Source organism: Lates calcarifer, linkage group LG24 (assembly GCF_001640805.2).
Source record: "Lates calcarifer isolate ASB-BC8 linkage group LG24, TLL_Latcal_v3, whole genome shotgun sequence".
NCBI lineage: Eukaryota > Metazoa > Chordata > Actinopteri > Centropomidae > Lates > Lates calcarifer.
The window spans coordinates 4,243,315-4,268,445 of NC_066856.1; the positions used below are offsets into that span (position 1 = coordinate 4,243,315).

Here is a 25,131-nt window from a genome sequence, read left to right on the forward strand (position 1 = left end):
ATTAGTCTGCTAATCTTTTCAGCTCTACTTGAAAGTGAAGCTCAAACCCTTTAGTCAGACGCAGCCCCCCTAATTCTGTCATCAGAAAAGTGTGGGGGGAGAGTTAGTGCACAAACCTGAAAATAAATAGAAAAGTTAGTGTTCTACAACCCTTTTGATTACAGCCCTAACCCTGGTCTCCCTTGAAAGGTAACTCTGATTTTTAGATAAGAAATACTGGACCAAAGTTGGAGACACAAACAATGTAGAAGTTATTCTGCCATGCCTGATTTTTTTAGCATGAAAAAGGCCTGTAGTAGTAACTTTTGTGTAGAAAACACTCTGGAACCATAGCCACAAGTCTGAAACAATTTTGTGTCAACAGCTGCAGTGATCTGGGAGATCCTAAAATGCTTTGCACAGACAGAATCAGGAGACTTAGAGTGTATAATTTGTCGAGGTTGTGTGAGGACTGAGTCTGGTACAGACCATAACACCCAAAGTAGTGCAGAAGCCAAAGCATCCCATGGGTGGGACAGTGTATTTTAAAAGGTTGAGGCATTCTGACTGCAACTAACGGTTATTTTCATTATTGAGTAATGTGCTCATTACTTTCTCCATTCATTGTTCAGTCTAACATGTCAGAAAATTGTGGAAAAATGGCCATCACAATTTCCTAAATGTCAAGTTATAATTAAAAATGGAAAAAAATCAGTTGTTAAAGTTGTAAAAATTGTTTAAACTAAGTTCTTACTATAGTCATAGACTTCTAACTGTATAGGACTGGTTGACTGACATGTAATATGTGAAACCATGTGTACAAGACAGCTTGATCCAGGAAAAGCCTTTATGATCGGATGTGATCAATACTCAGAAGCATAGTGGTTAATAGCTCCAGTACGGCTGGTAATTCTCTCCATCAGTATTGATCCTGCAGTGGATCTGTGAAACGTTTTATGCGAGTTTACTGTGAAATCAATGTGGCTGTAAAAACTGGTGATTAGGTTTTCTGCCAAAGCATCAGTTAAAACTTAAAGTAACACCTTTTGTCTTTTCTCCACAGTCGTCAGAAGTGTGCATTTAATACAGATGCTCTGAGTCCTAAGCCAGGTCTGTTGGCAGACAAGCTCGTAGTTTAGCAAATGGTCAGGTTGTAGCCTGTTGTTCAGTTCTGTCCAAACCCCAAATGGTTCTCGTCAGGTTCAGCTTTGTGCTGCTTACCATCATACTGATTTGTTGTGCTTAAAGCTGTATGGGCTTGTTATTAAGAATCTCTTTGAGGGAAGTCACTGCCAAGTGAATTTATGAACAGTCATTCTTGCAGTGCTGTATCACATTCATCACGTATAAATTCAGAGAGAGAAGAAAAGAGAGAAAATAAGGCTCCTCTTTTCTCATCAGAGAATGAGAGGAAAACCTATCTACCTGCCTACCTAGGTTTGCTTCTCTTTTAATGAATTATTTAACACTGATTATTGACTTTATCTTAAGTCATTATAACAGCCATTTCATGTTGTGGGCAAATGGAGGGGTTTGTTTGTCAAGGGATTACAAAGCAGTCTAGGGCTGCAGCTAATGATATTTTGTTTTCTTTTCTTTTTTTTTTTTTTTAGATAATCAATTCATTGTTTAGTCTAAGCCCAAGCAGACTTCTTCAAATTCTTTTTTCTGTCTGACCAATGGTCCAAGACCTTACATTAACAGTAACACATAACAAGGATTAAAGATCAGAGAAAAGCAGCACATCCTGACATTTGAGAAGAGAGAACTATCAAATATTTGGCATTTTGCTTGATACATTACTTAAATGATTAATCAGTAATTATTTAATCATATTTTACTGATGAATGAAATAAAATAAACTGTTCTTAGTAGGTAAGTAGGTATCTTAGAGCTACAGCACACAACTTGTACTGTAAACACTAGGTAGATAAAATTAACAAACTTTGTATGGTAATGAATAAGCTCTGTGCTAAGAGGCTCTGTGCTGGTGTTAGACCTAAACAAACCTAACTAAACCCAAAATATAAAATGCAGACTGGTATAGTTAATAAAACTTTATTTCATTCTGTTATCAAATGTAAAGACACAGTCGAACAATTAAGTTGAAAGAAAAAATATATCTGAATATCCTTGTGAAATATTTGGTTCTAGAAGCTTGGATACATAGTGACTGCTAGATGGTAGTTAGCCACCACTAACACACTAGCCACCAAGGAACTAGTACGTAACAACAGCTCCCAGGCTTCTTTGTATTTTCTCTGTAATGTGCAGTACACTCCCATCTGGCAGATTCTTGGGATTATGCATCATCTCATTCAATAAAGTTCTTTTGAAGGGAGCAGAAAGACTCTCAGGGCTAATGAGCTTTCAAACAGTTTGCAAACTTTCAGTTGCCTGTTAGCACAACCACTAATTGGACATTGAGTTAGTGGAGCAGTTTATTCTCTGGCAGAGGACATTAAGTAAAAGTGGATGACAACCAATAAAGTTTGAGAGCTTCCTTCATTTTGGACTCCCCAACTCCCTGTTCCCCCAAAACTTTGCCATGATGGTCAAAGGTTCAAATTTGCAGGTCAAAGTTCACCAAATAGGAGGTAGAACTGAGTGTGAATCTGCTGACTGTGGCGAGTCTACTGAAATTAGTTGATTTCCCCATGATATTTTGGTATTTTAAATGTGGGCATGACCTAGAATCAAAAGTAACATATCAAGTCATTATACCCTCTGACCAACGAACTCTGACCTCTGACTGAATGTTTGAACACACACACTGATTCTTTAGCATGTATTAACATGTTTTATGCTTAATTTGTCAGGATGAAAGATGAGCAACATGTTGAGGCAACAATCAGCACCAGCTCCAGAATGTAGAGTTGAGTAATCCCCAAATGATTTTAGTAAACCAGAGTCAACTATGTGACAAAGTTCTACACTTTACACAGTGTCATTTTTCTTTCTTAATAGTGTTTGTGGAGAATGACTTGGTAAACAATTTGACAGATTCTTTTCAATTCAATCAAGTTATTGATTATTTGAAATGGTAGAACCCATTGGCCAGGACCTTATGGTGTTTCATCATGTGGATTTCTGATTCGCACCGTGTCTCATAGGCAGCCAGAAAAATACAGATGTGTCCATCTACGTTAGTTTGTGTGAACACATACATAGATGTGTAATGTGTGTGTGTGTGTCTGGCGGGGCTGGAGGGGTGGAGTCTGAGATTGCGTGACAGAAACGGATTGAATGAATGAAATGATGGAGGGATAGAGGGCAGAGCGGAAGAATGGGACGGTACAGAGTGAACCGGTCGCTGTAATCCCCCCTCACAACGGTAGCAGCTGGACCAGTGTGTCAGCAACCAGGCTTTACTACAGCCAATCAGGCCTGCTGGGAATTATACAGCAGGGTGTAGAGATGTATGTCACATGGATGGAGGGATTGGTATATGGAGGAATATGGTTAAGAGGTGTGTTTGAGGTAGGGGAAGGAAGGTGATCTGAGAATTTTTTGGAATTGTCAGTATTGAAGTGAACTATACAAACTACAAACTAGTTTTATGTTCACTGCTCATTTATAGTTTCAATGCTTTCATTAGCTTTAAACTGGAAATCTGACTTTGCTTTTGTTGTTTAGTTTGCCTTGAATTTAACTGCACGTAATATGAAAAAGGCCTTGAAACATGTAGCAGTGCATGCATAGACTTTTTGTGAGGGGTTAGACATAACAGCAATGGTGTAATCCTAGCTTAATGCCAAATTCAAAGAATCAGCCAGAGAGACTCAGCTCATATGTCATCAAAGGGATGAAATACAAAGAAAGGGACAGCTAAAGGAAAGTAGTTTGACAGGCAGAGAATGCAAAAAGACAACCACTGAGACGGCAATGAAACTGCACAGAAACCCTGCAGACCAAGAGATAAGCTGCAGATACCTCCAGTCTTTGTGTCAATATGAAAAAATACTGACATTAATTTATGTGCTGAAATAATCAACTGCAATCCAGTCAGCCTGTCAGAGCCAAATAAAGTCTCAGTTCTTGGTTGTATGCTTTTTCTCATTCCACCACATTCACAGCAGAATAATCATTAGTGTTCCTCAGTGCCTGCTGCAAGGTTGAGGTTACGTGTGTGAGCAAGTCAGCATATTTTCCAACACTGAATATTCTGCAAGAGAAAGTAATGCGTGCTGCTTCTGTGACACTTGTTCAGGGGTTGTCAGGGCTTTTGCATGTTACAGTTTGTTCCTCTGAACTCCAGGTGGAGAGGTGGAAATTGGTTCATATTTTTAGCTGTGTTGCCAATATATTATCTTTGCATGAAACCAAGTATAAATGGAGATGGGGCTAGTGGAAAATACGAAAAAAGAGAAGAACTCAAATAGCTGTGAACAGCCTTGAGGAATGTGAAGCATTTAAAGTTTACAGTCAGGTTCATGAGTAACTGGGCAGAGAATTCCTTTTTTTGTCATATAGAATCCACTATTGTACTGGGTCAGCAGACCAAGCTGCAGTGTATACACACATTTGTGAATACCCTCTGACATGTTCTAGCCCTGGATGAGTGTGTGTCCACTACCTGTGTGTGACAATGTTTGTTTTGGGATTAGATTTTGACCTCTGCGTGTCTGTCCGCGAGTGTACGCGCACGTCTGTCCTGCTTTGCATTCCATTGCGATGCGTAAAGCCTCGTTCTGCAACAATAGGGCATAGTTCCCAAAGAAATACTGTGTCTGTGTGTATTTCGGCGTGTGTAGGCGAGACCATGGGGACATACAGGGAATTCATTCAGTCACTGAGGCGTGTGTCCTTTCTAAACGAGGTGAGGAAGGGAGGAGAAGGGAGGACGTGATGGAGGGTGTGGACACGACTACCTGTCTGTCTTTCTGTCTGTCTGCTCTCCAACATGCTAATGGGATACAGCGAGTGCTGAATTATACAAACATGTCCTGAGAGTCCTGTGTAATTCTATTAAGATGAGAGAACAGCTTTGTCATGCGCACACACACACACACGCACACGCGTGCGCGCATGCTCACGCTCACGGTCAAACACTAGCCCTTTCACTTAGCCCTCAAACAAGCCCACTGTGAGTTTCATCAAGGCACTGTGTGGATGTGAGAGCAGCAGGACTCACATACACACACACATACAGGGCACATATTAACATTACCTAAAGTGGAGCTCTGTGAATAGAGCCAAACATCAAAGACAAACTGGCTGTTAGGAGCAGATGAGGAGGGCACTCACTGATCCACAACACACTCGTCTCTCCCTTTCCATTTGTGTGTTTCCATTTTATTGTCAAATTTCTTGCATCTGTATGAGTAAACAACTATAATCTTATGGAAACTTTTTAGCAGTTCAAAAAATACAGTTACAGTAGTTCTGGCTACAGCGTGTGTTCTGAATAAACACACTTCCTGAAAAGAATCTGAAGAATCTTGTTCTTTCAACAAAATTGGCCAACAGTCAGCCCTGAGACAGGATGTGATGTCATGGTCCTGGTCCAAAGGCAAAAACAGATAAATATAGTACTGGCAGTGTAATATTATTCATATTAAGTTGGTATTACATTGCCAGATCAATGGCTATATTTCCAAATATAAAATTTGCATGTTCTCCCCATGCTTCCTCTCACAGTCTGTGTTTTAAGACATTTTCCAACATCCAAGCGACTAATCAAGATATTGCTGTACTATCAAATTGAACTGAAAATGCTAAGGTTGTGCCTTTTTTACTCAACAAATACATTTCCATTAAATTTTGTAATATACAAGTACAAGTACAACTTCTAGATTTGTATACTTGTTACTGTATGGTTTTTAGTAACGATATTGTATTCTAACTCTCTTTTCAGTTTTCAGTTCACTTCATAATAATTCACCAAAAATATCTATTATTATTGTCATTATTATTATTTATCTGCTGCCTGTATTGCTTTTCTTATCCACTCTTCTTCACTCCCACACATCCTCATCCACAACTCTCTCTTTTCCCCTGTCAACCCTTACCACTGCTCCTTAACACCATCTTTTTCTTCCATCAGAGAATCAATAGAGCTTTCTCTTGTTCTTTCTTCATTCTGTCTCCCTTCTCCTCTCCTCTCCTTTGCTATTGGCTGGTCGACAGATTTTGGAGGCTGTTATGGCTTTACGTCATCGCTGATTAGGAAAGCAGGGCTCTGTGTACTTTTCATGCACAGACACACATGCACGCACACAAACACAGACAGTTCCTCTGGCAGTAAACACTGTCAGTGCTTTTGCCAGTTACATGGGAAAGCCCTTACAGACTGGCATGGCCTGTGCATTATTCATCTGCGTATAGCATACTGTTCATTATGTACTATATGTGGGATATCGTGCATTGGAGCTGTGCTGTTACACAACGATCTTGTTCATATGGTAGAAGCACACATGCATGCACTCGCTCTCTACCTCTATTGGGAAGGCCTAAAAACACACCAGAAAGCCCTTTAAGCAGTTTCTTTAAAATTTATGTCATGCACATACAACTTGTAACATTTTATATAATTCTCAGTCCAACACATACTCATGACCATGAACGTATGCTAAAGTCACAAATAGTGTATGAGAGCACACACACTTCCAGGACTGCGTGTACTCCTCAGTGCGTCATCAGACTATTTTCATCTGAGTCACATCAGCCTCATCTGATGGTGTTGCATCCGGAAGACAGGATTGATGGCAAGGTGAAAATTAAGGTTTCAATTTGTCTAAGCGAGTGTGTGTGTGTGTGTGTGTGTGTTTGCATAGTTATTGCTATGCAGCAGCCCAGCCCCAGATGAACACATAATGAGCACATTAGTGATTGACTGACTCATCACTTAGTTCATCAATCTTATGAGCAAGTGGTATTTATACTTAAAGAGTTGTTTTTGTTTTGTTTTTGTTGCTTTTTTAACTTCATCATCTTTAACCTCCCATATTTTTGTCACATTGACACAGTTAATGGCCTCATAAAATGGAATAAGTATTGGCTAATATTGCAACAACATAACATTATAAACTTTCTAGTAAAATTTTATTTTGCATGAAAACAGTGAAACTAATATTGGTGTTACATAGTTAAAGGTTAAGAAGTAATGTGTACTTGCTTTAATCCCAATCAGTTCAACACAGTGAGTTATATTGATTTTAAAGACACAAAAAAAGTCAAAACCAGTGCAGCAGAGGCAGTGACATTGTGACTCTTAGTGTCAAGTATGGGTCAAGCTCAGTCAAGTGCTACATCCTAAATTTCCCATAATTTAACTCAGTAGTATCTTTTATTGGACGCTCCCTGCCCTGTGAAGGCCTTTCAAACTCTGAGCCCCACAGAGCCACAGATGACATGGTTTCAAATGTTTTCACTGTAGAAGTATTCCATAAACTTAATCTTTAGAGATAAAAAATGGCAAAGTGCCCCTTTTAATTAGGAAAGAAAACAAAATGTACTGGCATCAGATTGGTTCTTGGTTTGAATTGGAATTTATATCAGGAAAGAAAAAGAGGGATTAGTTTACCTTTTATTTCCATGAATCTTGGCTGTGTCTGTCATATAAGAAACAGTCCTAAGATAGATAGATAGATACTTTCTGTGCCATTCATTAAATGTCCTATATATATATATATATATATATATATACAGTATATTATTAGGAACATACTACAGGCTGCAGCACAAATACTATTACCCAGTCATTATGACCACAGGCTGTATGTATCAGTGGCTATTTTATGATGACCACCAACTGGAGTTCATATATTACCTGTTAAGGATAAAAAGTTTTTGAAAATTGTTATTTATCCCTTAGTCAGGGGGCAGACGGCTGCAGACTGACTTATATATATCTGTGAATTAGGTCATCATGGAAGACTGCAGGCCAAACCATTATATCACTTATTGCTCTGCACCACAGCAAGGACAGTGACCAGCCCATTTGGACAAAGTATTTGTGTCCCTAGCCTAGGGTCAACACACACACACACAACACTGTGTAGTGGGTGAGGAGCTGGAAAACGAGACTCTGACCTGACCAAGACCCCTCTGCTAAAAGTTCTGTCACTATTATTGGCCTGTTGGTGCAGATGGATGAATCAGGCATGACTTAATACACCATTGCCTCTGTCATTCCTAAATGGGAGGCATCAAATGTAGCCACATAAGGCCTCCATAACCTGTGACAGTGTGCAGATAACACATGGTTTGACCTTTTGTAAACTTCCTGTTTAATTATCCCTGAGAGCATCATTCACCTTGTGTGAGTGTGTGCGCTTTGGGCTTCATTGCTTTTCTAACTCTTAAAAACACACACACACACAGACACTTTAGCCTGGCTGCCATCACTTTTTATGTAACAAGCTTCCAAAATTGTGTGTGTCCTCTCTGCTCTGACCCCTTTTATGCGGCATGAATATTTTATCAGTGGATCAACCACCACATTTCCCTTTGTGTGTTTGTTCAAGCAAATATAGCAAATCTGAGAGCAAAGTTCACAGAGAGATCATATATTTTTTAAGTATTTATGTCTGGGACTCTTGTCCGTTTCCGTCTACCAGCATGTTCCACTTTTGTGCGTCAGTCAGACTTGTCATTCCCATGTGTAGAAGCAACACTGGTTTTGGTTGTGTAACCAAGTGACAAATGAACGACAACTGCATTCACATTCATTCAAGCTTGAGATCTTTGGACCATAAGAGCAGAAATCAGGAACTGTTTTTAGGGACTTCAAACTGTGTTTGAACTATGTTTCAGTCATTTGATTGTTGTTTTCCAAGACTCAGTCTTGTTAGCTAACTTTACTGGCAGACACATAACGCCATTGAAATGTTAAATGCTAAACAGCTAAATTAACATCTGAAAAAGAGATACAATATTTTGGGTCAAACAGTGTGTCATCTGCATATTGTGTGAGATTTTTTGGCAGGATACTTTTTTATTTATCAGTAGCATGCAGTGCATGACTCCACAGGTACATGCAGGTAGTTCAATATGTAACACAACCACAGTAATTGATTCATGTGTTGTTTCTGCTGTTTTTTTTAGTATTGTTTAGCTTAAATATAACTTTTGCCATAATTTTGGTTTTGTAGGTTACTAGTAGTTATTTATATAATTTTTAATTGTGGAAGAAAAGGTCATCAACAAATATTTTTCATTATAGTTTTTTGTTGACCTTGATTGAACACTGCAGGGTCACTGGAAAGTCCTAGCTCAGGAGCAGGGACTTTTTGAGAGCAGGAACTGTAGCCCTTGGGCTAAACTTGGACACAGTTCCCTGATTTTAAAGGTAGGAAAGTACCTACATACAGAGTACAACAGAAGAAGGCCATTCATTTCTTAGCTCTGCAACTGCCCCTGTTCACAGGAGCTGTAGACATTCATGCACACACTGACATAGACACACACACACAAATGCAAACACACGCGCACACACATTGACACACACATACATACACTCTCTCCTGTGTCTGAAGATAGTAAGTGATGGAGGAGAACTGCACCTGTACGCCTCCTGAGACTAATTACGATACAGTCTAATTACGATACAGTCTTTCTTTATTGTATGTGTGTGTGGTCTGTTAGACACACACACACACACACCTACAACCCTGGGGCTTTAGGCCACTCCCTATATTTGAAGACAAACCAGAGGCCTGTGGACTGTCTCTCTGTCGTGTTCTTTGGGTCTCATCACCGATAGTAGTCTCAGTAGTCACAAAGCCTGATAGTTAACATACCAACAGCTACTTTCATAAACACCTGTGTGTTAGTACGTGTGTGTATGTGAGAGAGTGAGTCTGGGTGAGAAATGTGTTCACATGTTTTTGTCATTACCTGAACTGTCGGCTTGTGGGGTGAAATGTGCAATTAGAGAAGTTTATTAGTTTGTCAATTGTTAGACATACAGAGGTGTCAGAGATTAGGTCTGTGAATGTGATTTATTGTATGTGTGTGTGGTTGGGGGTGTTAGAGAATGAGCACTGATATGCTGCTTTACTACTATATTGGAAAATATTGAAGCCTCATTTTACCTGCTGAATTGTAGTGAATATTTAAATAAATACAGTAAATGTCAATTTAAGGTCTCATTACAAAGTGAAACTTCCACTACTTAAAGGAATGATTCTGAGAGTTATTTCTGGTGTTATGAGCTAATAAAACTGTCACTCTGATTTTTTTTTAAATAGTGAGTCAAGAATGACTCAATAAATGAATAACCAGCATTTTAAAACGAACCTTTTCTCATATGACATTCTTGATCTAAAAGACTAGTAAGAGTATTGAAAGAATAAATTTTCTCACGAGTGCTTCCTCCTAGCAAAGCATGACTTTTTGGAAGCAGTTCTACATTTTTTTGCAGGTTTAACAGCTCTCTGTAAACTGTGTAAACACATGCTGTGAATCTGCCGAAGGCTTGGGTGTGATCTCACTAGGACAAAATATGAGGATGTTTTAAATAAAATACTTCAGTTAATGAACTTCTTTTTAATGCAAAAGTTACACTGAAAATGTTAAAATAAAAAAAATAAAAAACAAATTCTGCTTTTCTGCAGAATGAGAGTCACTGTTGAAACTAAGACCTTATTTTGTTACTTTACTACTACTTAGTTACTTTACTCCGTATTAATCAAGGGTATTAAAAGTACTGTTACTGTAATGTATTAAAACTTATATTGAAACATAACCTATACATTTTGATAAGAGTCTCTTAAATGTGGTTATTAAAGAGTTATAGTCTACAATTGTTTGACTTCTCTGCCAACTTGAAAGCCAATGTGATATAGATGTACCTGTTTAATATATATGTATAGGCCAGTAATATATAAATAGTCATTTTATGGGCCAAACCTCCTACACATTTGTTGCTGATAGCTACATTTGAAGAATCCATTCTTGTGTTACATTCATTGTGTATGTGTGTTTGTGTGTCAGGGTGTGTTGACAAAGTTCTGTGATTGTGTGGCTTGGCTGAGATAGCCTGAATGGCTCGCTAGGAATGTCAGAGATAGCATCTCTCTCAGATTAGTGCGATGGCAGCTGGACACAGGAACACCTCAGACACACACACGTACACACACACAAAGCCATTTTATCATTTTGTTGTCTGACATTATCAGTCATACAATAGCAACACATCTTCCACAAAATTAACATTTTTTGAACAATTCAGACTTTTTCTTTTTTTTTTTTTTTTTTTTACAAATACTTTAATTCCCATTTGTTTGCAACATGTAGTGTATGTGCATTGTGTGCAAAACTTCCATGCATGTCTGCATAATTCAGTAATTCTTGCAGTTTAGACAAGAACGTCTGGTAAGGGGTTTTATGATATGACACCTCCACATAACAGGTTTGAGGATTCCCCTGTGGGCATACTTGGAGTTGTGATTTACAGGGTGTGAACAGGTATCAGATGACAGAGTCTCTTGCCTCCCTGCTCTCCTTCTGCTTTCATGTAAACTCATAGAGGGGGGGGGGTCATGCTGTGTGTGAGTGTGTGGGTTTATGTGAGTAATGGTGCTTTTCCTAGAAGTATCTGCTTCTTATAATATCTCCCTCTCACAAAGACACACACAGACACCAGCCTTTGAAGTAGATCCCCTCAGGTGTGTGTATTGATTAGCGAGGCAGGGTGTGACTCAGAGTTTAACAGAGTAAGCTGTAACTGAAAAAGAGAAATAACCAGTACAAACTACTTATAATATAGACTGTTAACGGTCTAGCTAGGGGCATTATTTAGTAACAAGGATTTTACTGGAGCATTTGTAATTAAGTAGTAGCAAGAATGCTTCACATACCCACTCTGCATCATCAAACCACAAGTCCAGTTTGTACTCTGAAAGAACCTATTGGTTTCTTAAATTAAATCTGTAAAGAGCATGACTACTATCAGTGTGAGGCCAGCTGAAAAGAAGTTAAATTAGATTCTTTAAGCTGCAGATTAGATTCTTTAAGCTGCAGAAAAGAATAAATAATCGTGCACTAACTTTTATTCTTCTGTAAGATGTTAATGTTGTAAATATAACCAAACTAATTCTGTGGGGCACAGCTCTATCTAACTGTTTGAGAAAAAAGGCTCCAGTTTGTAATTAAATCCATCAGGTTGTGTATGAGCAGGTCCTGTGTGTGTGTGTGTGTGTGTGTGTGTGTGTGTTTTAGAGAGAGAGGGAGAGGGAGAGGCAGTGCGAGAAATTAGCAAGGGCTAAAAGTCCCTCGTCAGCTGTCTCTGTATATCAGCTGGAATGAAAACAGAAGTATGGCGGCTGAAAAAAGGGGAAATGGCTCCAAATATACGCACATGCAAAAAATATAGTGGCGAGCTCAGTGATAACCAAAACATGCATGCAGTATACCTTCTTCCACAGTAAAAACAGATGAGCAGGGTGTGTAGAATCACTAAGAGACCTCTCTAGGCTTATATAATGCTGAAAATTAATCCAGATTATGTAGTTGTTGGTAAATATTGTGATGATGATTATTAATCATGACTTGTTGTGCCAGTTATTTCAGGAAAATTATTTAGCTTCAGACTTCTATTAATGTTCTTATTAACGGTATGTAAATTTGTAATACTTCTTCAATCAGTATTCATCCTTGTCTCTGTGAAGTGACAGGAAGTAGAGAAGCCACAAACTCATTCAGGCAAGCAGCAGTGTGAGCCAGCTCTCGTCCTGTCATACACACACATACACACAAACGCACACAAACACTCCTACAGTACACACCCACTCGCGTGGTGACCGAGTAAGCTGAGCATTTAGAGGAAGTGTCCCACCTCTCTTAGAAAGTGACATCAGAGGTGAGCTTTCCACACAGTGGCTACAAGCCCAAGCCACTGAACACTTTGTTTTTCCAGACCATGTTGAGGCTGCCTGCTTTAATACACATTATACACTGTACTCATAATACATCTGTGCAAGTACTTTGCGGTGCTCTGTACAGATTTATTAAATATCTCCATAGTGCCCTTCAACAATCTTCAACTCATTCAGACTCATTCACTTACGTTCTCTTTACTTGTGGTTATCTTGAGACATTGAGTCATGGAAGATATCTATCGGAGGCACAGATCTTTCAGTTTTTCTTTCTTCATCATTCTATCTGTTGTGAAAGAGCTGGCAAGATGTGAGACGTGTTTTTTATTCAGTCATTTTCAGAAGGATTTTAAAAATGATTTGTAATGGGTGCATCACAGATTATTTCAGGGTCACAACAGGACAAAAAGCTATTATCTGCAGTATAAATCTCTCCAAATGCAGTCTGAAGCAGGCAGAAGTGATGACTGGAACACATTAGCTTGTGGTTGGAATTAGAGCTGGGCAAGAAGTCAGTATTACTGGTTATCAGTTCATCAATATTCTGATGATACAGTAGGATTTTATCATGTTGTTGTTGTTGCACAAATTTTCACTGTGCAAATTAATGATTCTGAGAAAGTTGTGGTTAAAAAACAAAATTAGTCTGTAAACTTTTTTGTCAGATTATGATGATTTTTACAGACTGTTAACTAGTTTTAGATTTTGTATACAATCCACTTTTTTCTGGAGATGTTAGTGTGATGTAATACTGAAGCTCCTTATCAACTTCTTTTCTATTCATACATACATTATAACTTCCTTCCCCTGTCCATTTCAAAGTCAGAGTTTCTGCCAGATGGGTCCCACCCATTGTCTAACCATCACTGACATCATACATCTCACCAGACTCCAGTGAGGTCAGCGTTTCCCTCAGTGCTCTGTCCATGTGACCTCTCATAATCATAGGTCCACATAGTGGTAATGTAGGGATATTAAACTGCCCTGCAGTTGTTTTACAGCCACATCGTCCTTGGACAGTGAACAGCTCCACATGCGTTGCCCAAACCCTTAAAGTAACAGAGTTAGAGTAGCTGGAGGCAGGCACAGGCAAATATTGACATTGAAACTGCCAATTTTCAGTTGTACTGTCTGCTTCTGTTAAAATCCACTCCTCCTACCAGCAGACTGGTCTGTCACAGCCTCCCAGCAGCACAAGGATATCATTTTGGGTATGGCGTTGACCGTGCAGCACTTCAGGGAAGTGATCTCTCACTGTGTGTGACGCAGGATGAACCTCTCACTTTTCTCTTACGTTTCTGGCCATGTTACACCAGGGAAGAGGCATTTGTCTTTTCACCATATCTGAGATAATTATAGTCGCCCCGGAGCAGTTAATGCTGCAATGCCTTGCTCAGCGGCAAAGTTTAGATCACACCAGATATCCCAGCAGCCGGTATGTGTCTGCTTTCAAACCTGCAGCTGGAATGCACAAGTGTAAAGGATGCATGAATGAAGCCACACAGTATTTTCTTTTGGATCTGAGCTGAGAAATGATTATGGGTTAATGATTTATAAAGTGTAAACATCTTATCATGAACATGTTACAATCTAGATCGTTGTTCAATGTTTAACCAAGGAAGTTGAGATCAGATCTAGGTCATGTCGTAGTATTTCTCTTAATAAAAACATCCTCTCTCTCTACTAAAGATTTAGTTGTGGCAGCAGGAATAGGAAGGCAGTCTTCCTGCAGGGGCCTCCTGGTGTCAGACAGGATCCACCCCAGTTAAGTGTCCTTGAGCAAGATAGTCTCCAAGGCTTCTGCATGTAGCAGAACCTGACCCCTGACCTTCCTAAGGATTAATCAAGCATGACATTACATTCTTTGTGGAATATTAAAGGAACAGGAGGAGGAGTAAATGCAAAGTGATTTTTAGGCGATTAGGTTTAACTTGTTATGTCACCGATCACCCTGACAACTGCTACAGGAGCCTACCAGTGTTAAGCCTATGGAAAAACCCCACACATTCACCAGTCATTTTCCTCCTTCTGTCTCTTTCACTCCCTTGTAGATTTACAGATCTTCTCTCTGTTATTCACTCCATCGTCTTGGCTCTGCACTTACAAAATCTATGGTTTCTGGGCCTGTGGACACACCTTGTATGATAAAGGCTCATTGTTATTTGTTGGTGAAAGATTTCACATTTGCATAGATCAGGTTTTTATATGTCCATTCATCTAAAAAACACAGACCACAAAGGTTTATTGTGAACTAGATTGCTGTGCATTATGCTGCAATGAGGAATGTAATTCATAAGAGAATAATTTTTTTCTTTACAAATGAAATTATGTTATGAGGAGTCGTCATTCCTGACTCCAAAATCACTCATTCAGCTTGCCTTTATTGATGAAATGGCACAAAAAGAATTAAACTGGCTTCACTTTTCTAGCTGCAGTCTCTGCAACATGCAAGTGTTCCTAATATTTTGTGTCAGTTAACTTAAGTTCTTTTTCATCCCCATGCGTGCTCGTCATGGTGCCTTTTTGTTTACATACAATAGTGGTGTGTCGAAGCAGATTAAAAAGAGGCTTAACCTTCACCTCTGCTTTTTTGGCTGCCAAAGGACACACCCACCAGCCTGTTAGCACACACACATAGGCATATATGAGTTTACACACACACATAAATGTATGACTAATCCACATAGACACTCAGACATTTGTTAGCAGACAACACAATAGAAACTGCCCTTTCTGTGGATTTCCTTCCTTTGTTGAATCCGGATTATTTCTGAGTGGCCACACCACAATTGTGAGCAGGAGGTGAAAAACAGGAGCTCAGCTCAAACTAAAGCACCTCAACAGGGTCAAAACATCCTTGAGTTTATAACTTTCTCAACCCAAGTCCAAATCCATCCCACTGCAGGACCAGGCTAATGAAAAGGTTCTGCTCCTGTGGTCATGTGGGGACCCACTGTAGAAACAGAAGATGAAGGATCTGAAAAGGAACAAACAAAACTAGATGTCTGTATTTCAGCTGTTCAAATGACTGTGATTGCCCTCACCCTGTGTTAAATCAGATCGGTTGTTAGACTGGGTGGCATGGATCACCCGGCTAGCTCTGCAGCTGGCACAGATGACGTACTGTATACTAAACACTCACACAGATGATGTGGGGTTAAATATGGAAACTGGGGCAGTGTCTCTGACCAGCATGGCTTTGTGGTTGAGGCAGTAGGCAACAGTCTTTCTGCGACACACCCTGGTCTCAGTGCTGGGGGCTCATTTACTGCTGCTGATACACTGGCAGTCAGGCATGTAAGGAGTATGCCTATGTATAGTTTATTTATATTCTGTCTTCAGAACCCGCTTATTGCTCATTACAAGTACAGTTTGTAAAATGTTATGCTGTTTTATATTTGATATGCTGACTGATTCACTAATTCATCATATGACTGAATGTGTGTGGAGCGAATTAGCTTACTAACTCGTTGACTGACTGATGTTTTGATTAACTGACTGCTTGTCCAGTTGACATACTGACTATCTAACAGGATATCTAACACTGAATGACCAATAAATACAATAAGACTGTGTTAGAACAATAACTCTCCACTTCTTTGTGCACATGAAAAAATTTCAGCTTTGCTTCAACATCTAAGTGCATGCACAGCTGAACATTACACACATATGTCATTGTTGAACATCTCATTTCAAAAATCATGGGTATTAATCTACTTTCCAGCAGATTTTGGAACCAGATTGAAGGGATTTGCTCCTATTTGCCCACAGTAGAAATACCCCCAATGTCTACTGGATGCAGTTGTGTTGCGTTCTGGTTTTTTTTTTTTTTTTTTTAAGCTTCTCTACTACATTTTCCTAACAGAAGCTGTTTTTGATAGAGTAGCTCACAGCTCTGAAACATGAAATTCTCTTGTATTGTCTATAAAAACCTGCATTTATTGTTAGTTTACTATTTAGTGATGGCTTCATCAGTTATTGACTTTGCCTAGCTTTTCTTGTTTGTCACTCTTCTCAACAGAATCTGTGAATAGGGAGTGGGAATTTTACATTTTCCTTATACACTATTCAGGAAATACAAAATAACAATAGGTAGCATGGCATACTGTAATTAATGCCAGGGAAGTACAAAGTATCTGTTACCACATTGATCATAAATGAGTGGCAAATGTACTTTCCTCTGCACTTATAAAATATAACAAATAGTCAGTAGAACAACTCAAAACTATATTTGAAATGAGTCTACTTCATAGGCGTACAGGGTTAGTGAGGTCCAATGCAATGATTTTGTTCGGTGATCTTCCACTTCATCCCAAAGGTCCTGGGTGGGGCTGAGGTCAGAGCTCTGTGCAGGCCAGTGAAGTTCTTCCACACCAAACAGGGAAAATCACTTCTTAATGGACTGAGCTTTGTACGTGGTGACATCGTCATGATGAAACAGGAAAGGGTCTTCTTCAAGCTGTTGACACAAAGTGAGAAGAACACAAATTGTCATTGCGTACTCTAAATTTTCCTTAAGGTTGGCCCCAGTGTATTAGGCAAATATTGCCAGTTAAGTGATGAATTATATACAGCATTAGACCTCTACAGCACAGGTCAGTCCAATGAGCACAGATTTTTAGATATTGTTTGGGTTGTGGTACATTTGGCAGTATACCTGTACCTGTTTACTTGGCAGGAAGTGAACGCATAATCCAGCAGATGGGGCTGTGGTCTTGTATTTGAGTTTGGACTGCCTCTGTTTGAGAATAGCAACCGGTCTTGATAAGATTTTTTTTTTTTTTTAATCTCTTGATTTAAAGTCTCAAACCTAAGGAAAACAATTTTTGTTAGTTCTGATTGCCGAATAGTATATTTTAATGAAAATGGATTTACATGTACTTTCAGTAAATAGGTCTAGAGCCACTATAGTGGTGGCTGTAGTTTAGGAAAGAATGGTTCATTTATGTGTGGTTAAGTGTTGTTGTCAAGGCAGCCAAAGGAAACCGTAATGACTCAAAGGTCTCAGGATTGATCCTCTTTGCAGCAAATGTGTTCTCCTGTATCGTCCTTGAGGAAGACCTTGAACCTAACCTGTCGTTTCAACAATGTGAGTAAAAGGAAGTTAAACAAAGAGAGGAGAGATGCTTTTTACAGGACAGATATGTTTAGTGTAGTGTAGATAATGGAAGGAGAATTGTAAAATGGAGATGAGACAGATAAACAGAGAGAGTGTCTGAAGAGCAGAGACAGGCTGGCTACTGCTGGCACCGAAGATAATCTGGCATTATAGTTGGAAGATGACACAACATGACTCTGCAAATTCCCCTGGTGGCCATTGGTCAGCTGAACTCCCAGATGAGCTGATGACTGCTTGGATGTGTGTCTCTTTGTGTCTGAGTCCATGTGTAGGTACAGATTGTGCCTCTGTGCTATACCGAGCCATGCATTTCTTTCATGCAGCTTAATCCCAGTTGAAACTATGCCTCCCTGTGGTAGACAGTGGTATTATATTTAAGTTATCAGCTGTGATTTAAAACCTGTATTTTGTGTAGATGACCTCCAGAAAGGTCAGAGATCAGGCTCAGGCCTTGCAGCTTGTGACCATTGAGAGTGTTGCTAAGGGGCACTTCAGTAAAATGAATGCCTGCCATCACAGGGTTTGGATCCAGGTCCTCTGGCCTAGTCACTGCTCCTGTGGCCACTTTAATGTCACCTTAGGACACAAACTTGTGGCCCTATTCAGCTCACATCAGATTTTGCCGTGATCACAAAAAACAAATAGATGTGGTCATTTTGTTTATCATGCTCGTCAGATTTTTACTTTCCTATGTACAATGATGCAATATGCTGTAATTTCAGTCTTCTGTTGTTGTTGTGTGGGATTTGGATTAAAAGTGGTTTTGCCCTCTCGCTTCCTTTAACCACTTCTCCTCTCCAGTTCCATCTCTCTCAGTTTCTTCTGCTTTAGCTTTGCTGCTTCTCCTTATTTTACCTCCTCTTCCTACATCTTTACCTCTCCAACTGGCCTTCTACTTCTCAAGATTTTTTATTTGTAGTCATTCTAACTTACATGTGGCCATTGTTTCAGTTGCATATTTGTGACTGTAATTCAGCCTATAGTTAGGACTAGTGTTTAAGGTTTACCTGTGATTTTAAAGTGTTTCATTTTCCAGAAATAGCACTCTTTCCTTAGAATGTCCATTTCCATAAATGAAGTTCAAAACTAGAAGTTGAAAAACAGAACTGCGTTGAACTAAATTTAAATATAACAGGATGTTTTTCTGATGTAATTCTTTCATCTTCATTATATAGTTTTGTTTAACAATAGCTCCACTCAGACATATACAATTATTGAGGTGACAAAAAGAAGAAGAAAAGGAAAAACAATGTCAGCCATACAGTTTAGACATTAGTAATTAAAGAAAATCACTGCAGGTGAAAAGATAATATAGTTATAGTAGTGTAAGAAGGGAAAGCTAACATCATGCTGTATTTTGTTTACATCACATACTGTATACCAGCTACTGTATGAGCAACAGATGTGTCAAAGTGTTTATTAGGTTTGCAGAGGAAGATTTTGTTTCATTACACAGATATTCTTCAGTACATGAATAAACAGCTGCACATAGACACACACGTATACACATGCTTAAAATCCACAGGTATTTGGGACCAGACTTTGGTGGGAGTTTCTGGGTCATACTGGGATCTTTGTTCCAATCATTGGACTGTGGTTAAGACCTGCTTCACAATGAAAAGAAGCCTTGCTAAAATTGTGGTTTTATGGCTCAACACCAAAAAAACCATCACTTTTTAACGTAGACGTCCGGATATGTTTTGTCCTGCAAATTATCAAGTCAATGCTTCAGTCAGTACTGTACAGAAGAGGATACGTTGCATTGATTAGATGGGTTATGCCTGTCATAATAGCTTTTTTGTTCAGTAAATTATAGGCTCAAAATCCCAAACATGAATAACTTACATCCACTAAAAGTCATCTGCATTTATCTGACTCTGTGGAATTGCCTCCAAGATAATCTGTGCACAGCATATTTGATTTTTTTTTTTTTATTTAATTCAAAGAGAACAGTATTGATAGGACAGCTATAGCAAAAACATCTACAAACCACTTGATAAGTCATATTTGTTGGACAGTACCATTCATTAAGTGGCAACATGTCTGCTGTTCCCTTATTTCTTCCTGTGTCTCTGTGTTTGTGTACAGTCATGGCAGAATTAGACCTGAGTCTGAGTGACGCACTGACAGACAGTGCTCCCCAGTCGGGCCCGGAGAGCCTGGTGGAGCGGGACTTCGTGGCTCAGCTGGAGGCGGAGGCCTTTGACGATCAGGTCGGGGAGACGGTGGGAAAGACAGACTACATCCCCCTGCTGGACAACGATGACACCAGGGCAGGTGAGGTGATGGGAGAGAGCAGAGAGTGGGTAATGTAGATATTAGTCATCATGACTACAAGCACAGTAATATGAGTCAGTGGAGATGCTGAACAATGCTGACTGTGCTGGATAGTGCCAATTCAATACTGAGATCGGGTTCTTTGAAGCAGTTATGTTTCCCAGAAACAAGGACAAGAGAAATAATAGTTTATTGAGAGAAAGACAGAGGAAACTGTTGTCTCCTTAGCAGTCATGCCCTTCCCCGCTCTTCTGTTTGGACTTAAAACAGTATTGTCAGGACAAGATGACTAGGTGGCAGATAGAAAATCAATCATGAGGACAAAGAGGTAGAGGAGGAAGAGACAAGAGAAATGAGATCAGAGGCAGGTTTTGTCCAGGGCTGTGATTCCATCAATAACTTCCTCCCTACCTCCTTGCCTTTTACCAGGTTAGCTGTTCTACCTGAACAACTGAGCAAAGAGAAACACAGACAAGTGAAGAAATAGCGCTTTAAATTGTGATCCTCTCTCATTCTATATGTTTAACCAGTTCTAATGCAACAACAGATAAAACAGGAGTGATTTATCACTAAAATTAAAATGAAAACAAACTAAATTTAGAGTCAGTTCAACCCAGTTACAAGAAAACTCAGTTGCACCATTTTTATATGGATTTATTTATTAATTTTTTTGGCTGTTTGGGTGCAATGGAACAAGCTAAAAACACAACACAATTATATATTATTATCTTATGAAGTTGTTATAAAGCAGCTGTCATGTCAGCTAACAACTGTCTGCTTATACATCCAGCAACACAGAAAAACATTAGCCTTCATTCAGAGTTTTGTTTCTGGTGTTGTTTAGCTCTGTCTTGCTCTGCAGCAACTTGTGAGAAACATATCTGACTCTTCAGCCACTACTGTGTTCACCAGTTAGTTTGCCTGTCTGCTGTTTGGTGCTGGAGAGGTGTGCACATTGGATTTATCAGAGCAGTTTGTCTTTTGATTGAAATTTTCCTCAATGACATTGTATTTTTGTCTGCACCTCTGGATCTGATTACGTCTATGTTATCTTAAACGGGATGAGAATGTGTGTTGTGTAACATGAACTGCAGCTTCTCCTAAATGACTGATAGTATCAGGCACCGCTGGACACTGGATGCCATTTTTGATCTGCTGGGGTGTCATTCAGCCACAGGGAAGATAGTAGCCTGAAGATAAGCTGAGTAGCGGTCACTGCTTTAAATATCCCAGCTGACTAGTAAAATTTGAAAACTAAACAGCATGTTGTGTCCTGTTTAGTTCCAAGGTCTACATGTATGATGATAACCCACCCCACTACTACTACTGTCCAAGGCCTTCAATGGAAACAAGAATGTGTCCTTGGCCAACATGCCAGGTTAAAAAAAAGTGTAGGTCTTTGAATGCCATTGTGTTTTCAGTTCCATATAAAACATGTCATGTGATTGTGCAGTGAGGAAAGCATGAAAGAAGCAACACACTAGTAATGAGGGTGTCACATTTACTTTCAAAAGCAGTGACAAACTGGTGATGCCACACCAGGTCCTTTTTCTGCATTGAATGTTTTCAGTCAACAGAGAAAGTTCTGCTTTGACATGTATTGTCTTGCACTTGCATTTAGAAACTTTGGTGGTGGTCTCACTCCAGGTTTTATATGTAGGTGGATAGATGGATACTGCAGGTTAATAAACTCTGTCATGGCTCGGGATTTAGATTGTAAAGCTCCTTTTTCCTTGTTAGTAAGATAAACCTTTGAAAAAGCAGCAGCAACGTTGTTGAATGTATTCCTGTCTGTTTATTTTATTATATAAGCTCATTGGGCTGATAGTAAAATTTTGATTTGTTTTTGTAACCTGAGATTTTCCAAACATGACATAGTATAGGGAGTAAAACATAATAGAACGAGGAGATGACAAAACTAGTAAAACATATCAGCCACCTACCTAAACATTGGGTTGTTTGCATACTGGCTCTGTGAAGGTGTTTTATAAACAGACTTGCCTGATTATCTGATAACTGCTGCTTCCTTGTGTCAGTGTTAGGATTAAGTTATATGGGCATCATTTGTTGCTTAAAGTTCATTTAGTTCACTGAGCATATGATTGTGAATGTGAGTCTTTTGTTAAACTGCCCAATTGGTTAGTTTGCCACACAGCAATATAATATTGCTGAGATATGAAGGTACAAAAACATGCAGGTAGGTAGATAAGAAGGTGAGTAAACAAATAAACAGTAGATGGATCAAATAAACAGCTGAGCTCATAACCAGATAAAAGGAAGTGACAGTGAACTGGGGATGACTCAGCTCTTGGGCCTGTTTTGGTTACACAGACACTTTGGTCAGACAGTCAGACCGTGTGTGGGCACTCGTCAGTGGCAGCCGGCTGCGGGACGGGCCGTGGGTGGTATTGCCAGTGATCAACTGTGGCACGCTGTGTGCATTTGGACAAACGCTGACATGCTGACACGCTGAGTGCCAAACAGCAGGGCTAGGCAGTCCACAATTTATTGTCCTCTGTCAGCAGGAGAGCTAGACGGAGGAGGAACAGATTTGTTATTTTTGTTGTTGTTTTTTTTTTAAATCAGAGTTGCTATTTTGCTGTCCTGATGCACATGTAATCTTTGTGTTTGATGAGTGTCCTGTGCTCTGTGGTATTTGTGTCTTGTTCATTTATTTGTGCGGACGCAAATGAATCATACACTCTGGGTGTATGTGCATGCATATCTATGAATTTGAATTTTGCATGGCTGTTCTTACATGCTGTGCTGTATGTTAACGTGTCTGTGCACTGTATGTAAGTCTTAAGGACACACTCAGTATCTTTGGTCAGAAACGTGGATTGTAAAAATCATTTTTGTTTGTTTGCAAGAAAACTCCACAGGCTTCTGTTAAGCTCATGATTGTAATGACGTTTTTTTTTTTTTTTTTTTTTCCAGTGACAGTTAACTGAACCTTTTTGTAACCAGCTTTGTGATACTGGTTATAAAGGATTACCAGTGTTAGGCTCAGGTAACCCAAAGAAAGTCAGACTAAGGTGAACTTGCTCTGTGATATAGAACTCTTATCCTATATAGCTCATTAGTAGAGCAGCAGGGTTGGTGGTTAAATCCCTGACTCGCCAAAGTGCCTTTGAACAAACCCTAAAGAACCCTAAATTGCTTCCGGTGGTTAGACCAGCACCTTGCATGGTACTGTAGCTCACTGCCATCTGTGTAAGTGGTGAGTTTATGGGTGAACAAGAGGCAAAATGTAAAGTGCTTTGGATGAAAGCAGTCCATTTGCCAAAATCAGTGTTGTATGTGTGCATATGTATTTCTGTGCTTGCCTATGTGTGTATGTGTGCGTTTGAGTCATTTGTGCGCTTGTATGTCAGAGCTTTGGTGTGTTGATACAGTATGTTGTTTATGTGTTATATATTTGTACATGTGTGTGATGTGTCTGCTGAGCAAAGTTCAGCAGTCAGATGTCACACAGCATCACACTCTGACACCAGCTGATATGTGCTGCCCTCTGCCCTCCCATAGCCTGACCATAGCTGGCCTGTGTGGTATTAACAAGCATATACCTAGGTGTCCAGCACATGACACACACCCCGAGTGCACAACAACTATATTGAGGGGCCATTTAAGGGGCCAGGGTCAGTGGTTTCCATTTGAATCCAGACTCAGTACATACCAACCAATACCATACCGTTTGATTTTCTATCCCATCAAGCCATTAGCACTCAGATGGATAGTAATGTGTTTGCTTGTTTTTGTGTGTGTGTGTGTGTGTGTATATGTATATGTGTATGTGTAGACACGGGTACTGCGTTGGAGAATGGAGAGCAGGAAGCTCAAGGGGTGCAAAAGCCTGGTAAGACATATCCCACAATTCCCTCTGCCGCCGGTCAGTCTGCTAAGGCCTCCTTGTCATCCTCATCCTCCAATCATGGCCTTTAAATCTTTTCTTGTCTTTCAACCTTGTTTGCTTCCTTCTTGTTCTTCACCTCAGTTCAGATCTGTGTGTGTGTGTGCGTGTGTGTGTTTGTGTGCACCCAGTATTATTTATTAGTGGCCTTTCAGAGCAGGATGTGAGTTGCTCTTATTGCTTTCCAGAATGCTTTCAAGGTCCTCTTAAGTACAAGGCTACTGCTCTTGTAATTCTCAAAAGCTGTTTAAATTGAGAAGTTGAACTGAAGAGAATGCCAAAGAAACAAAAAACAAAAATGGAATATACTGATTTTCAAGGCTTCTCCACAGTGCCAGGAGTATAAATCTGCTGGGAATACAGACTCCTTTTTCTTTAGCTTACAAGTAGTCAAATATAAATATGTGAGGTAAGAACATAATACTTGAATCAATCAAATTTAACTTTTTTTTTTTTTTTGTAGAGCATAAACTTCCCCAGGTTGCTGAAACCCTAGATTTCCACAAAAAATATCAAAGACTTGACCCACTGAAATAAAAACTCATTTTCCTTGCCTGTCCGCCTGTGAATTAATTTAAAGTATATGTTTTCTTAAATAAAACAGTGTTACCAGTAAACTTGAGTGTAACGATAGTTCAGGTATGGTGGTCCAGGTGCATTATATCTTATCTATTTTATGTGTTTTATAATCTATTTTACAATATGTAAACTGTTAATCTGCAAAATAACTACCAACTACTAGCTGTCATCTGGCTTCAAGTACTGACTGAAGCTGCTTTCACACATCCACTGCAATCCTGAGGTTTAGAATGTGTCTCACTTGGACATTCTCCACCTGAAAACAGTTATAGAGTGTTTAAGTAGACTGCATGTTTATCACATTGATCTTTTATTGATAAGGAGGTGGTACTTCATTGTAAAGTCTGCATGTTTTTATTACAAGACGCAGACATCACTTTAAATATTTGAGTGAAAGTATCCCCACTCTATCAGTGAAAGATCTATCAGAGAAGATTGCATTCCTG

The 25,131-nt window shown here is 39.4% G+C and overlaps 1 protein-coding gene across 3 annotated transcripts in view; it reads left to right on the forward strand.

Annotated features, from left to right (window-relative positions):
* The window catches only part of LOC108881552 (microtubule-associated protein 4), a 110,789-nt gene that overhangs the window by 5,377 nt on the left and 80,281 nt on the right, over positions 1–25,131 (forward strand). For 2 of the 3 annotated variants that reach the window (XM_051066603.1, XM_051066604.1), the window contains exons 2-3: positions 20,008–20,196; positions 23,996–24,052. In XM_051066603.1, coding sequence (XP_050922560.1) covers positions 20,010–20,196; positions 23,996–24,052 — 244 coding nt within the window. In that variant the 5' untranslated portion in view covers positions 20,008–20,009. The remainder of the gene's footprint in view (positions 1–20,007; positions 20,197–23,995; positions 24,053–25,131) is intronic. The other variant, XM_051066605.1, reaches the window with a different exon arrangement.